Source organism: Monosiga brevicollis, genomic scaffold (assembly GCF_000002865.3).
Source record: "Monosiga brevicollis MX1 MONBRscaffold_29 genomic scaffold, whole genome shotgun sequence".
Lineage (NCBI taxonomy): Eukaryota > Choanoflagellata > Craspedida > Salpingoecidae > Monosiga > Monosiga brevicollis.
This window is the reverse complement of record NW_001865066.1, coordinates 79,331-94,330: the sequence shown is the minus strand read 5'-3', so window position 1 is coordinate 94,330 and position 15,000 is coordinate 79,331. Positions and strand designations below refer to the sequence as shown.

Below are 15,000 nucleotides of genomic sequence, written 5' to 3'. Positions count from 1 at the left end.
CGAAAGCACTGGGCGCGGTTGTCACTGCGATCTGGGAGTGGACGCCGGGGTAATTCATGGAAGAGTGCAGGCCTGGGGAGCACAACCGACCTGGCGCGCCACAGCCAAGCCACGGGTGGGGGGAGCTTCAGCCGTGTAGTTGCCCTCTATACAACAAGGAAAAAAGAAAGGAACAACGTTGTGATGATCAGGTGCATTGATTTTACACACCATCAATATCATGGTCAGGTGTATCCAGCGGAGTCGGGAAGCATGCATGCCAGTGAACCGGGAGCCCATGAATATTTGGCTCACCTTGCCAACAGGGGTCGGCATAAATGGCTTGCCGTTGGACTTCGCCAAAGGCAATCTGCCAAGGGGAATGGTCTGGGCCACAGGCTATGGTGATGAAACTTTGGACGAGGTCAGGATAGGAAGCAGCCCATTCAAGGGTTTGCATGCCACCCAAGGAGCCACCCACGACGCAGGGAATGGCTGTCACATGCAGAACTTCGGTCAGCAGCCGCGCATGCAGGTGAACCGTGTCTCGGACGGTGACGTTGGGAAAGCGATGGCGATAGGGTCGATGGTTGGGGTCGCGAGGATGCGGTGAAGCTGGGCCGGTGGTACCATAACACGAGCCGAGGATATTGGCGCACACAATAAAATAGCGGTCAGTGTCAAAGGCGCGGGCGGGCCCCAGGAGCCCTCCCCACCAGGTGTGGAGATTAGCATTGCCCGTCAGGGCGTGGCAAACAACCAGGACGTTATCTCGAGCGGCGTTGAGGGTGCCATAGGTGCTGTAGTCTACATGCACCTGCTCGAGGACCTGTCCATTCTCGAGTTTGAAGCTGTCGAAAATGTGTTGATGGGCACCCGTGGTCATTTCACCGTACTCGTCGTCCGTGTGGGCAGCGGGAGCTGAGGCCGGTGGCAGCACGTGGCTTGCTTCTCCTGCGACCGGCTTGTTCAGCGCCGCACCCAGCGCCACGGCAGGGGCACCAGCATCGACAGGCATCTTGTGCTGGTCGTCGCCCTTTGTTTTGTTGATATTGATGTTGATGGATGTTGATGAGCGTCTGCGGGCGCCCAAACGCGCAAAGGCGGTGGCTCGTAGATTGTTGAGGTCTCGGGCGATAGACTTGATGTTCTTTGAAGCAGGACGTGGTCGAGGCAGGCGTGTTAAACTGTCATCTGTGCCTGCAGCGCGCGGTTCAGCAAGGCAGTGCAAGGAGTTGTGACGCGACACGTGCGTAAATCAACCATCCCAGCAACGCCCATCCAGGCCGCCCCTCCACCGTGACCAATGCAACACCCCCCATCCCCAAAAAAAACAAAATATTGGATTGCTTCATCGTCACCACATGGCTTCCTACCTCTGCCACGCTGCCGTCTTGCCCGACTGGCTGCCAAACGCGCGCGCCCTGAATCCGATCGATGTGCTCGAAAAAATCACCAATGATGATGTAAACGAAACGAGTCCGATGATCCTCTTCATCAAATACATGACCTTCTACAATAACTCTCTATTTCACTTCAATTAATACACCTTTAAATCACTTATATTACCTTATAGTTCAAGAAAACCTTCTTTAACTGTAGATTATGGATCAAAATATATTGACCTTACTACGGTAACGATTAGCATTGGCACAAAAACTCACGGTTCTCCAAAAGCTCCAAATGTGTGCAAAACAAACAAACAAACAACAACTACAAAAACTATTTTACTTTTTTTCTCTTCGAAAATTTTTGAAAATTTCGCGATGAGCGCCAGCGCAATTTTTTTTCTGTGTGTGTGTGTGTGTGTGTGTGTGTGTGTGTGTGTGTGTGTGTGTGTGTGTGTGTGTGTGTGTGTGTCGCAAAGCACGGTATCGACACTTGAGATGATATGAAAACGGTATCAAGCAGTTGCGTGTGGAAAAGTGTTGGCGGTCGATTTGGTGAAAACAGCTTAGTGGTCGGCATCAAAGTGGCTTTGAAGGGCCTGAGCAAGCGAGGTGCGCAGGGGTTGCAGATCTGGCCGATTGATTTCGTTCTCCGTTTCAAAACGATCAAAATCGGTTCCGTCATCCTGCAACGAGGGGGAAGCAGCGGTGGCAGGGTGAGGTGTTACCACACGCAAAGACCTTGTGCGGTGACGGTGGTCAGCGAAGCCAATCTCGCTTACGTCAAGATGCGGATAGAGTTCTTCGCCAACGACGTCCTCCCAAACGGGAAGCTGAGTTTGATTATCCCATCTAACCCACCGAACGTAACGATAGCCGTCATCGCGGACAGCATAGCCCATGAATCCAATCTCCTCCCGAGTGCACGTGGTGCAAACGTCAAAGGGGCGGTCATTCTTGTCCAAGCGCTTGGCAAACTGCGAAAACGCATATGCATTCGGGCCGCTGCCAGCAGAGGGGGGACTGTCAAAGACGCTTGCCAGACTCTGGCCTTGTACTCCTGGCTCGGGTTCGGAAGCATTGACAAGCGACGCCACCGTCCGATACATGTCAACGGCCATGGTCAAGGCCGACGTCTTCTGCCCCACTGACGCCGGCTTCCACGGCGCGCGGATCATCATGGGCACTCGCGTCCCGCGCTCATAATTGGTCACTGCGCCGTCGCAAGGAGCCGTTCAGAGTCAAAGGCGCCCAAGGATGAGAACAGCAATGTTTTGAGTATGCCGAAAAGATTCGATGAGCACAGGCGTTGATTCACTCACTCTTCTTCCACAAATTCGTTTCGCCAAGTTGCCTAACCAGTGCCACAAGAGTTGATAAGAATGAATCTGCCGTGAAAGAAGCCGGCTTCGGGCGCGTGGAGACTATACACACCAGCCATGGTCGCCCCAAAATGCGACAAGAGTATCGTTGTCGAGTTGCAGGGCCTCAAGCCGGTTCAACAACTCGCCCACCAAGCTGTCGGTATACGAGACGGCAGCACTGCGTCGGCATCGAATTGAATGCGGTTTGCCAGATGAGTGGTGCACCTCAAGCACCAGCGACTATCACAGACGGGACCGATCGGCCGTACTAGTAGGCTTTGCGAAAATGGCGCGTCTGATCTGCGCTGGTGGGAAGGGCATATGTATTATCGCCTAACCCCGTGTGCCAAGCCACCTCTGGGGCACCCACAGTTGTGTTGGGAAATCTTGGCGGTGGGAGATCGATGGCGTCTGGATACATGTTCCAGAACGTGTGGGGCATGGCAAAGGGCAGATGGGGCCTGCGGATGCAAGGCAACCGGCGAGTTAGTGGTTCATCCTGTTTTGTCTGCTAAAAACCTGTGCACTGGCTGGCTGACTGGCAGAATTAAGTTTGATCGGTGCACCCGAGCGTGCGTGGGCGCACCGATGAAATCCGGCGGCCACGAAGAAAGGCTGATCTTGATTGGCAGCCATCTATATGCAGCATGTTTCGTCAATTGCGCATGGTAGATGAGCACAGGCATCGAGGTGAGTGAGAAATCGAGGAAAGGGTGTGCCTACGTCAAGGTGCTGAAGACTGGCGTTGAGGATCAGGCGGTCCCAAAGCGGCAGAGTCAGCTTGCTTTCATTGTAGACGCACCAATTGCCCGTGCCTTGTTGCACAATGGCAGCCTTATCTTCGCAGCCAGTGGTGGCATTGGGACAGGTCACGTAAGGCGAGATCATGGAAGCCGGATCACACTGTCCCGGGCTGACATAAGGCATCGATTCGCTCCACGATTGTGGTGTGTCAAACGCCGGTGGGAATCCGACGTGGTACCTGATGCCAGGAGAGGAGAAGGAGCAGTGGTTACAGCTGAAGGCTTTGAAGGCGAGGTTCAAAGCACACCACTCCCAGAGAAGGAAGATAAAGAGGGGAGGATATCGGGCCTGGAGAGGACATACGTCTTGCCAGCACCAAGCACTAGGTAGCCGTTGTTCTTGAAATGCTGTGGGAAGCTGGTCCAGTTGGCACCCACCTCTGGCTCGCTGCAGGACCGAGAAAGTGATGCGTGGTGCAAGCTTGGTCAGGGTCGGATGGCAGTGGACAAGCAGGAAGGACCAAGCTATATGGGCAGGTGAAAACGAACCGAAAGTGATCGATAAAGTTGAACACGCGAGTTCGATCCGGAACGCGACCCGTCATGAACGAGTTTCGGCTTGGGCTGCGTGGCGTTGTCAGCCGTCGGGAGAGACCATGGGTTCAGTTGTCCAGACGAGAGTTTAAACGGCCAATCCACAGCAAACGACCGCCCAAGGAAGGGGCTTTGGAAGCGGTGGCGAGGGACGAGCGGGCGAGGGTGCCGGGACTTTGGCCCACCTGCAGAAGCTATACTGGACATAGGCACGGTTGAAGAGAAGGGAGGAACTGGCTAGGCGATCAAAGTTTGGGGTTGCATAAACGACTGGCCGTAGCACTTCATTTGTGGCCGCAAATCATCCACCTGATCGCCCGCGAACAGCGCCCGGGTGATGGTTAGAATCGTGGTGATTGTGGGAGTTCCTTGAACGTACGGGATCAAAGCGCCTGACCAGGATGAGCAGGACGTTCTTTTGGTGCGTGTTGTCTGGGCGAGCCAGGGCAGACTGCGAGCATGTGTCCCACACCACCCACATGACGAGAACTAGCGCAATGCGCGGTGTGGATGCGCGGCAAGAAGTCGCCATCATGGCTGTTTCGTGATGCCTGTCTGCCAACAGCCAACAACGCTGTAAGCTGTAGCGCTTGACTCGTCTCTGATCTTGAGAAGACGTCGTTGCGTAAGATCTTTGTCCAATACCCTGCTGCCTCTCCACCAGTCCGCTGTCAATCGCCCAAAACCCTTCCCATCCATCACCCTCCCCGTCCCCCTCCCCCTCCTCCTAGAGACCTCAAGATCGATCGCAGGGCCCGGAGACCTGAAGATCGATCGCGGGGCCTGGAGACCTGAAGATCGATCGCAAGGGCCGGAGACATGAAGATCGATCGCGGGGCCCGGAGACCTCAGATCGCAAGGCCCGGAGACCTGAAGATCGATCGCAGGGCTCCAGCAGGTTACCGGTGAACGGTCAAAATGTCTGACAAATAAAAGATATGGTCACTTGATTCGCTGACTGGTCCATTTTGCATGACAACGCTTCAGTGCTAGCGCAAGAGAGAGGAAGAGCGTAGGCAGATCAACGCAGAGGTATCAGCGGTTAAGAATGATAACCAGAGATAGAGGCAAAGTGAGAAGAAAACCATCCAGGAAAACAATAAGCCTACAGAGATGAAGCGAGATGGACATCATCAGCCAGAGATGGAGACCCAGCGCAGCGCAGCTTCAGAGAGACAAGACTTCATCTATGATTGAAGAACAAGTCACTCTCTGCATGCCCATTTCAAAGATTTTTTTCAGGGCACGCGATCTCAGGGAGGGTCAACCGCGTCGTGGGACGTCCATCGCCCCCTCTCTTGGCAGGTGGCTGTGCTTGGTGTGTGGCAGGGCTGGAACAGGACGTGAGGCGTCGGCTGTGGGCGTGGGGAAGGGGCGATTTGGCGTTGCTTTGTTGATGATTGGTCAGGTGGTGCGAGGTGGCGCGCGTTGCAAGTCCTGCTGTTGTGGCAGTGAAGCACCACCCCCTTGCCCCGCGTGCACGGTTAGGACGGGGCGTGCAAGCAGGGCAGGCGCCAGGGGCGGGCCGCGGGGCACCCCACAGGGTATGAATATCAACCAGCTGCCATGCGGGAGCTCAACCTCTTGACCGAAGAAGCGCGTAGCGAGTACGTTCCTCCCCTGACAATCTTATGTGCCGAGGCCCTGCCCCAGTCAAGTTTGGCTGGCCCCAGCCCCCATAGTCTTGAGTGATCGGTGCTTGAGTGGGCTGAGAAAAGCCACCAAGCGCCCTGCCTCGATGCTTTGCTGTCACCACCCACCTCACTCTGTATTTTGTCGGGCCCTTGGCTGGCGTCCTCTCGCCTTGGCCTGAACTGTCCTAGGATTCAAAAGGATGGCCGCACACTCTACCAAATTCTAAAAGTCGATCCCAACGACTCGGGAAGTCGGGTCAAGCAAGCATACCGACAGGTACGCCAAGCCCACTGCCTCCCTTGTGCGTTTTATTGTTTTATTTTGTTCTCTCGGGTACTCGGGCTGGATCGTCGCCCATTTCTTCTTGCTCGGCCTTTCTGCTTCCGCCTCCCTCCCTCTCTCCTCTCCTCTCTCCTCCTCCTTGGAAACGGGTGCCGTGACTCGGCCGACGCGGCCTCATCAAAAACTTTGCTTGGTTGCTGCGGCTAGCTGTGCCTCAAATTGCACCCCGATAAAACCAGCGAGGCCTCGGCCGAGCACGAGGTTTGTTCCTACCTCCAAACTAATAGACCCTAGCATTGTGCAGTCACGCTCACCTCTCCCCCTGTGCGCTACCAAGTTTCAACTCGTAGCCTGGGCCTACACCGTTCTCAAAGACCGTCATTCACGCAACATTTACGATGAGTATGTCCTACCTGCTGCCCCACTGGCTCAAGTGCTTCCAGAGCCCACATGCCACAGCCGAGCTTTGTGGGACGCTGGGAAGGTGTTACCGCCTGACCATCTTGCCGCGCTGCCTTTGTCAGGATGGGCCTGGAGGGTCTGGCCCTTGCCTCGCGCATCAACGCCGCTGATGATGCCGATCAAAAGGATAGTCATCCCGTCATCCAGGTGCGCTTGTGTTGTGCCCCTTTTCTGGCATAGCACCCGTGCCCAGACTTATGACGAGTACCCGCAATTGAACAATTCTGGTCTGCTTGCCCGCTTGCACGCTCTCATTCTTCATTTTTTTGCTCGGGGGGCTCGGCCTTGGCCTTGTATGCGCAGTGCCTCTACTATACCTTTGGGGCTTTGACGCTGTGCTACGGTTTTTGCTACTGTTGCTGCTTTTGCTGCCATTGCTGCGGAGGTCGGTGCACTGATCCAGGACGTGCTGTGCGCCCAACTTGCACAGTTGCCCCACCTCTTGGTGAGGGGCGTCATGTATTCTGCTTGTCGCTCAGTCACTTTCCGTCTGTTTGCAAACTGTGCTGCCCAGGTCGCTGCGATGGCTTGGCCCACCGTGTCCTCGGCGACAAATGGTTTGGCTTGTATCGCCAGGTAGGCCCGTGCATGGATCTCGCCTGCCAAGGCCCTTGTCCCTGAACCTTCCTCGTGCAGGTTGAGCCCTGACCTCTTGGTACTGTCTTTCCCAGGCCGTGTCGGAAGCACGCTTGTCCGAGGTCATGGATGATGGTGCGGCTCCCAACTATGAAGCCAGTCACCGCGGCCCGCGACTCTCCTCCACAACAAGCGATGCCTCCAACCCATCCTCAAACAAGGCCGCCACCGCCATGCCCAAGGTTGCAGGCCCCATTGTGGAGCAGCCCGCTCACATGTCCACCGAGAATGCCACCATCATTTGACCTGTCATGCTCCTAGAAGACGCGATTGAACTGCTGTTGATCCCTTTTTGCTTTTAGCGTTGCCATTGTGTGTCTTTCGTTTCTCTCTTCCTTTGAAATCTTATTTTTTCCTTTTTCTTCCCTTTTTTGTCATGCACGGGTCTGAAAGGCGCCTTTCCCTTCCTATCATGCAACAAGGGCCCTACCGCGCTCCGTGCCATGCTATCGTATTGCCGGCTTTTGGTCGTCCCGGCCCGGCCGTAATGGCCGTCCTTGCGCTTAGGGAAAAAGCAAAGGAACGCATTCACATGTCAAACAAAAGTACAACAACCACACATCACCGAGCGCTCCTCCTCTTCAAACGTCAACAAGACTGATCGCCCACGCTCAACTCCTCCCCCATCCCCTTGTCGTGCGTGTGACAGCTATACACCAATCAAGCGGACACAGAGAAAGAGAGGGAGAGCCCAAGCACACACACACACACACACACACACACACACACACAGCCCGAGCTGACAAAAGTACTTGCATGCATGCACCCTCAAAATCCGTTGCGAGCTGACATGTGAGAAAGCGAGAGGGGCGGTTGAGACAGCCCCTGCCCTTCGCCGCGTGTGATCACCCACCTCAACCCTCTCTTGATGAGAACCAGTTTGGACAGAAGCGAAACGGGAGCGGCGATCAATTTGTGGGTCCATACGTGGACTGCCTTCCCAACCTCGTGCCTCACTGCCGCGTGTCGTTGGCAGTGCATACCTGCTCACGCTCCATCTGTGGCATCCTCTCCGTCAACCAGGCGGCCCGAGGGTGCGCTCTTCTCGAGGCCTAGGCCAGCAGCCACCCCTGCGTCAGATGCAGTGCCGCCAGCGTGGCGTCAACCGAAGTGTGTGATCAGACCTTCGCGATCTTCTTGCGCCAACCTTTGGCTCTCCAAGACTGCGCCCTGCGCATCCGTCGCCAACTGAGTAGCTGCGCTTGGGGTTTGGTACAGGTGCGCCGCCGCACTTGCATCCTCATGTCTAGTTCAAGACATTGATCGGCCATTTTCTTTTCCTCTTCTCACTGGTCCAACCAATCATGACGTTAGAGGGCCTCAATCGCGCCAGCTTGACCAGCATTGGCAGTGCTGACAGCCGGCCTGGCACTGCCTCGCTTTTGAGTTCCAAACAGCAACACCCCAAAAACCACATATTGCGCCTCTCCATCACCATGGCTAACCTCACCACTCAAACCAAGACCTTGTGCGTCGACGACATTACCACCTTGGATGATGCCAAGGCGCAGCTCCGGCTGGCGCAGTCCCTCCTCGGCGAGCTCGAGTGCTCTTCCAAGCGCGCCCTGACCCACCAACTTCAACGCATCGCTTCTCTGGAGAAAGAGGTTTGTTATCCTTGCTCTGTGTTTCAGCTGCGTGTGCTTTTTCTGCATTGTGCCACGGATCCTGTCGTCCTGTATACTCATCAGACACGTCAACCTGGCCAATGCTTCTCCGTCCGTTGCCACCACTCTCTGATTGCCACACACGGGCTTTTTCTTGCCGGGCAGGTCGAACATTTGCGTCATGATCACGATTCTGGTGATTCGGCCTTTTCCACGCCATCGCCTGGCACGCATACACGCCATAGCAGCCGCAAGGCGCTCTTTGCCTCACCCTTTGTTGATGCCAGCGATGTCTCGGACGTCGAAGTTGTCCGACCAGCCCTGCGCTTCAACCTATCTCCGCTTCCCCGATCCGCTTCCCAGGTCTGCTCGGCCAATTGCTGCCTGGCTTTTTTTTTTTTTGGCTCTGTTGCTGGATCCTCGCACTTGGGCACTCACACATTTGGCTCTTTCTTATTGATGCAGTCTTCTGGGTCTCGTTTTTCCGAGAGCAGCGCCGTGCTTCTCTTGCAGGATGAAGTCGATGATTTGCGTACGCAGCTGGCCAGCACCAAGATTGAGGCGGCACAGGTAACTATGGCCTTTTATCCGTGACACGATAAGCCCTGTTGATTTGAGTACGGCTTGCTTAGTCTCACACAACCTCTCCACCTTCCTCCTTTGCCCAGCTTCACGAATCGCTGATCGAGCACAAGCAGCTTGTACAGCGACAAGACTCGCTTTTGCAAGTGGGTTTTTGCTCTCGTTCTCCGTCTACCCCTTTTGTACCCTTTTGTATGGCACATCCGCTTCCCCAATGCCAATCGGTGCATATCAGCTCGCTCACGTGTGTGCAATCATTTTCCAGGAGTACGCCCATCAGTTGCTGGCCAAGGCGCGGCAAGCGCCCGAGCCTATCTTGGAGGACCCATTTCCTGCAGCGTCGGCTGTAATCGAGAAGGATGACCCCACCATGCAGGGGACCGACCCCAATCCAACACCTGCCACTTTGCTCCAGCAGAGTTTGGATAAGAGCATGGACAAATCATTCAATCTGCAAGCCGTAGCCCCCGAGTCGCTGCTGCGCATCCGCGTCGACGTGGACCATTGCTCGCTGGACACGTACCGCAGCAACCCCACCCTCGTGGTCCACCTGCATCGAGTCACCGGCACACCATTGCCCAAGGCCTGGGCTGGCTTCAAGTTTGACAACAAAGACACCGCCACAATTCGAATGGAGTTGCGTCACCTCGAACAAACGCGTCAGGCGCTTCGCGAGGCCTACCCGCGCTGTGCGGTGCCTCCGCTTTTGGCCCGCCGCACGGATGGCGCCGTCATTGAGGCACAGGCCGTGGTTTGCTTTGCTTGCCAGCGCTTCTTGACTTGCGTTACCGAGCATCCAGTTTTGCGCACGCATCCTTCCGTGGTGCAGCTTCTGACGGGACGTCGTCCTCCCCGTAACAGCACCGTTCAGGATTGTGATCTCGAGCATCACGGTTTGGACGGCCTAAACACCAACTCGAGCCTGTTTACGCAGAGCACCGACTTTGGCGAGCTGCTGACCGACGTCCACTGCCTCTACGAGTCTCTGGCCAAGAGCGCTCACCAGTATGGGTTGAGCCAGCACGCCATGGCCCTCAAGCTGCTTCAGCTAGCCGACCATCCCTGGCTGCAGTCGAACGCAGATCTTTGCCGTACCCTGGCGCACCTGCACGCCAGTTCGGCCGATATCATTGTAAGTCATGTTCGACTCGATGGGTGATGCTACTTGGCTTGTCTCACTGTAATTTCGTGCCCTCGCTGTGTGCATCATTCAAAACAGCGAGAGCAGCAAGAGGACTTGGGCCTCCTCGATCACTGGCTTTTCAGCATGGTTTGCCACTTGCAGGACGCCTGTACCAACCCTGGCTGTTTACACGAGGAGCTCCAACGTGTGTCCCGCCACCTGATTTCCGAGCTTGGCATGCTAGTTCGCATCTACATGCAGTCGTACGCGGACCAAGCGCAGCAGCTCGAGGCGTGTGGGCGCCTCGCACACACCGTGCTAGACTCGTAAGACATGCGCCTCAAGTCTTTTAGCGTCCTTGGCACACCGGCACGATTCAGGATCGTGCCATCAAGCTCTGAGCCTCTGACTACGTGGCAGGCTTTGAACGTGAGTTGTGAATGTTATAATATTATGCGCAAAGCCCCTATGGGGCTGCATCGCAACGAGTGACGGCATCTGCCTGTTGAATTGATACCATACAAATGGAGCAGGATTGATGGTCGTATTAGATAATTATTCTCGAAAGATCATTTGATCAATCTTTGATGCACCTCGCACGCGCACATCCGTGCCTGCCCCGTGCCCAAAGCCCCTAGAACGGGCATCCCCGGTAGCGTGCTACCGTTCACGCAAAAGTGACATTTACAAATGAAAAGCGGTCAAATACAGACGTCGGCTCCATCAGCTCCAAGTCTTGATCGGGGGTGAGGGCCACGGAGGCCTTCAAGAAGGAGTCATCCACGTTAAAATCACTCTTGGCCGTGGGCACAAAGTGAGGCTTCACCTGCGCCAAAGCAGGATGCATCCAGCGTGAGCGCAGCCAAAAGATCAATACCCTCTGGCAAGGAGTCAGATGGGCGTACCTTTTGCTTTTCCACGGCTTTCCAATCCAGACCAGCAAAGAAGGGGTCGCGTTGCACCTCGGCCCGTGTTTTGCCCAGGCGCTTTGCCGGCACGCTTTGCAGGAGCTACAAGTTTTTCGTGGGCCAGACCACACCGCGCGAGGTCAAAGGGAATGACAGCAAAAATGAAAGGAGGGAAAACGCCAGAGGGAGGAGAGGGCAGCGACAACAAAGTGTGGAATGCTGAGGCGCAAACACCTACGCGCTTGATGAAGGTCATGCCCGCGGGAGAGATGGTGGAGGGAAATCGAACGCGGTTTCGCAAAATCTTGTTGTAAATTTCCTCATCGGTCTTGGCGCCAAAAGGCTCCTGTTGCACAAAGCCGTCACCCGGATATCCAGCGTCAGTATGGGCGCAAGGACAGGGATCTGTGGGTGGGGACCAATCAGACGTACGCGACCACTCAACAGCTCAAAAGCGAGCACACCCAGCGCCCACCAATCCACGGCCGTGGTATAGGGGCAATCCATGATAATCTCTGCCAACATCCAAAAAGAGTAAGTTGCTAGCGCCAAGGCGACGAGACACAGCAGTGCTGGAGCCTCGGGTGAGGGGGCTTGTGTGGAGTCACCGTGGCGGCACCGCACCTGGGGCGAGGTAAGTGGGAGTGCCGGCAAATGTCTTGGCATGACCATCTGGACCAGGTAGAAAGGCCACCATGCCCAAATCGCAGAGTTTGACGTGGCCGGCCTGTGTGAGCATGATGTTGTCCAGTTTCAAATCGCTGAAATAGGGCAGCAAAGGCCAACTTGGTGAGAGCTTGCCGACCGGACACGTTAGAAACGTGAGAAACAAGGATGGGCAATGCTCACCGGTAGATGATGTGCTGCTCGTGCAAGAACCAAAGGGCGAAGCAGATTTCAGCCAAGAGGAACTGTGCCGCGGGCTCGGTAAAGCGGCGCTGTCTGCGGTACGGTCAAGGAAGGTGACACACACGAAGATTCACGACGACTCAAGACCTAAGGGGTGTGAGGAGAGAGCAGCAGACGGGATTTACCGTTGAATGTGGTACATGAGGTCCCCACCATTGATGTACTCCATGGCAAAGCACAAGTGACTTGGTGTCTGGAAACAAGAGTGAATGTCAACGATAAAGGGTGGCTTGTTGTCAAGGGCAAGGGCCCGGCGCTCATTGAGAATGTAAATGTGCTCGTCGCCCTGCATGCCAGCCCGGATGAGATGAGCATGGACCAGGAGTTTGTGCGCAGGTCGAAGGCTTTGCAAGCCGATGCTGACAAAAACGGGGGCATGGCCAAGCAAGAGGCAAGACAAAGGCCGAGCGTACTCGGTAGGCCAGTGTCTTTTTGAGCATCTTGAGCGCCAAGAGTTGTTTGGTGACGCGGTCTTCCACCAAAACAACCTTGCCAAACGAGCCACGCTGACGGGTGTTGTGGGGCGGTGAGTTTGGAGGGGTGAAGAGCCAGGCCAAGCGAAAGGACGGGCGGGAGAGGCAGGCGGGAGAGGCAGGCAAGACCCATCACGTACACCCAGAACACACAGGGGTTTGAAGCCTTCAAAGGGGTTCTGGCGTGAAACGTGCGAGGGCCGGGACTCGCGACGGACTCGATCAGCGTCTTCAAGCTGCTTTTTGATGCTGTCAAGCTCGCTATCACTGAGCACAGCGCTGTTGGTAAACGCACCGCGAGACTCGTTGAGGAGATAATACCAGCTGCAACCATGCAGGGCGCTTGGGTGAGCTGGGCACGGGGGAAGCTTGCGTGCAGCAGCAAACTGGCGCGAAAAAAATGGGACAATGGACATGCAGTTGCCCACGTGGGCGAGGGAGACACCGCGCACCATTCAGGGCGGACTTCGCCGGCCAGGATCTTGTCAATGGCAAAGGAAACACCCCCCAAGAAGATGTTCTTTTTCTTGCCCTCGGTGGCGCTTTTGATGTAAACAAAGATGCGTTGCGTTTTACTGAGCTTGGCTGGAATTGGCCTAATTGCACAGGCTGAGTCAGGTGGCGTGGGGTGGAGGAGATGAAGGAGACCTTGTGGAGAACGTACATGTTGGCTGTCCAGTCAAAGCGTACGTTGCCGGTGGTAGAGACTAGATCTGAGGTTTTGAGAGATTTGGCCTTGAGACCTTGAACACACACCTGGGCAGGTTGAGGCGTGAGCGATGATTGGACGTGGTGGGGGAGCGTGTGGTGGGGCATGAAAGGCGCTACCTCTCGGCACGCTGACCTTGGCATAGCAGTCAAAGATCGTGAGGTTCTTGTCGTCGGCCTGGGAAAACTTGCCAACATTGGCGCACTCGAGGACGGTAACGCGGATGGAGTTGCTGTCCTTGTCCACCTGGAAGGCGAGCCTGATACGCCCACGCTCCTCGCCAAGGTCCATACCGCAGAGAGCTGGAATGGATTGACTGCAGCTGCGATGGGCATTGACGTGACACTCGGAGCACTGCACGCCTGCCATTTTCCGCCAACGGGGAGGAGGAAGGCCGGGGCTTGAGTTGGTAGGCCTCTACCGTGCTCAACTATTGTTAATGTGGGGGGCCTTACCTTGACGGAGGAGGCCGTAGAGCATTTGGCCGCAGTGTTGGCAAAAGGTCGGGGTGGTGTAGGACTTGACCTGAAACTTGTGAGGCCGTGATGCTTCCTGAATGCACAGGTTCCAGGCGAGAGCGAATGTGAGGATGAGTGGCCAGGCCGGCAAGAGCCGCTTGCGAGTCAGCGTCTCGGGAAGCATGGTTTGGCACAAACCTGGCCGAGTTCAATATCCAGACCAGCGCATGGGACGAGCAATTGAGCATGGCAACGCTCGTGCACAGCGAGGCCACAATCTACATTGCGCGAGAAAAAAGAAAACGTGCGCAGGCAAATGGCGGAGTGAGATCAGCGGTTGTCCAGCACAGAATAGCAGCAGCGCAGCAGCTCGAAAGCCCGGCACTGTGTCCCTACCGAGGCAGCGCAGGCCTTGCCGGGTGACACCCCTGCGGTGGCGTAGTTTGGCCAGGCAATGCGAATTCGGCATGCGTGAGATCGGCTAATGGCAAGCCCGATAAGAGAAAACACAGAGGTCTGGAGGGTATAATTTGGAGTCGTGCCGTGTCGGCAAGGGACCCATGTCTGTGATTATTGGCAAGGAGGAGAAGGCACATGCATTCTGAGGTGGCACCGGCATCGATCGTACCAAAGAAAGTCGGTGCAATGTGCACAGAAGGTGGGTTGCTTGAAAAAGAACCACACCAAAGAGTGACCGGCAATCTGCCATGGGGGTGGCGAGGAAGCGGGGGGATGAGCGCCATCGCGAGACATGTGCTTGTCTCCCTTCTCGCGTGGGCCGGCAGCTGGATCCTCCGGCCCGTACCTTGTAGAGCTTGGCACGACGCACGGCGCCAGCCCGATCAGGCTTGATCTCCATCTCCGAGTCCCCCATCTTGTCTGTCGCCTCAAAAGCAAGATCACACACATCCAAGATCAGACTACGGGGCGGCATCAGACCTCGGCAACCCCCATTACACATCTTCAGGGTCCCCCCCCTGCGCCCCCTGACCTTGACGATCTGAGAGAGAGAGAGAGAGAGAGAGAGAGAGAGAGAGAGAGAGAGAGAGAGAGAGAGAGAGAGAGAGAGAGAGAGAGAGAGAGAGAGAGAGAGAGAGAGAGAGAGAGAGAGAGAGAGAGAGAGAGAGAGAGAGAGAGAGAGAGAGGGT

General features: G+C 55.8%; 5 protein-coding genes across 5 annotated transcripts in view; 2 read left to right on the top strand and 3 right to left on the bottom strand.

Annotated features, from left to right (window-relative positions):
- The window catches only part of MONBRDRAFT_28812 (uncharacterized protein), a gene marked incomplete at both ends in the record, with an annotated part of 1,163 nt that extends 166 nt beyond the window's left edge, over positions 1-997 (bottom strand). Inside the window, 2 exons of the mRNA XM_001749225.1 lie at positions 91-146; positions 295-997. Coding sequence (XP_001749277.1) covers positions 91-146; positions 295-997 — 759 coding nt within the window. The remainder of the gene's footprint in view (positions 1-90; positions 147-294) is intronic.
- Positions 998-1,933: 936 nt separating this feature from the next.
- On the bottom strand, positions 1,934-4,079 carry MONBRDRAFT_28811 (uncharacterized protein; the record flags this gene model as incomplete). Its single annotated transcript, XM_001749224.1, has 9 exons — positions 1,934-2,053; positions 2,150-2,219; positions 2,295-2,580; positions 2,727-2,791; positions 3,001-3,192; positions 3,318-3,367; positions 3,455-3,713; positions 3,839-3,922; positions 4,024-4,079. 9 exons carry the CDS (start codon positions 4,077-4,079, stop codon positions 1,934-1,936), a joined length of 1,182 nt encoding a protein of 393 aa, XP_001749276.1.
- A 1,555-nt stretch (positions 4,080-5,634) lies between these two features.
- Positions 5,635-7,444, top strand: MONBRDRAFT_34037 (uncharacterized protein; the record flags this gene model as incomplete). The annotated part of the gene is made up of 8 exons (XM_001749294.1): positions 5,635-5,675; positions 5,892-5,979; positions 6,193-6,246; positions 6,336-6,469; positions 6,510-6,594; positions 6,751-6,832; positions 6,962-7,023; positions 7,119-7,444. 8 exons carry the CDS (start codon positions 5,635-5,637, stop codon positions 7,326-7,328), a joined length of 756 nt encoding a protein of 251 aa, XP_001749346.1. The 3' UTR covers positions 7,329-7,444.
- Positions 7,445-8,387: 943 nt separating this feature from the next.
- On the top strand, positions 8,388-10,887 carry MONBRDRAFT_28809 (uncharacterized protein; the record flags this gene model as incomplete). The annotated part of the gene is made up of 7 exons (XM_001749293.1): positions 8,388-8,690; positions 8,856-9,053; positions 9,156-9,260; positions 9,359-9,418; positions 9,538-10,404; positions 10,558-10,721; positions 10,776-10,887. 7 exons carry the CDS (start codon positions 8,388-8,390, stop codon positions 10,885-10,887), a joined length of 1,809 nt encoding a protein of 602 aa, XP_001749345.1.
- A 151-nt stretch (positions 10,888-11,038) lies between these two features.
- Positions 11,039-14,786, bottom strand: MONBRDRAFT_34036 (uncharacterized protein). Its single transcript, XM_001749223.1, has 17 exons — positions 14,658-14,786; positions 14,481-14,554; positions 14,249-14,333; positions 14,051-14,130; positions 13,850-13,946; positions 13,530-13,756; positions 13,350-13,441; positions 13,138-13,281; positions 12,826-13,009; positions 12,626-12,718; positions 12,338-12,498; positions 12,153-12,245; positions 11,928-12,064; positions 11,736-11,818; positions 11,542-11,649; positions 11,301-11,405; positions 11,039-11,221 (listed from the first exon to the last, which is right to left on the bottom strand). Exons 3-17 carry the CDS (start codon positions 14,319-14,321, stop codon positions 11,063-11,065), a joined length of 1,836 nt encoding a protein of 611 aa, XP_001749275.1. The 5' UTR covers positions 14,322-14,333; positions 14,481-14,554; positions 14,658-14,786; the 3' UTR covers positions 11,039-11,062.
- Between the last annotated feature and the right edge of the window lie 214 nt (positions 14,787-15,000).

What these genes read in the sequence shown, in the direction of transcription:
- MONBRDRAFT_34036 (XM_001749223.1), bottom strand. Translation starts at nt 14,321, where the DNA reads ATGCCGAATTCGCATTGCCTGGCCAAACTACGCCACCGCAGGGGTGTC. An exon ending in TTTGACTGGACAGCCAACAT is followed by an intron (nt 13,282 to 13,349) that starts GTACGTTCTCCA and finishes CTGTGCAATTAG; the next exon opens with GCCAATTCCAGCCAAGCTCA. An exon ending in AACCCCTGTGTGTTCTGGGT is followed by an intron (nt 12,719 to 12,825) that starts GTACGTGATGGG and finishes AACACCCGTCAG; the next exon opens with CGTGGCTCGTTTGGCAAGGT.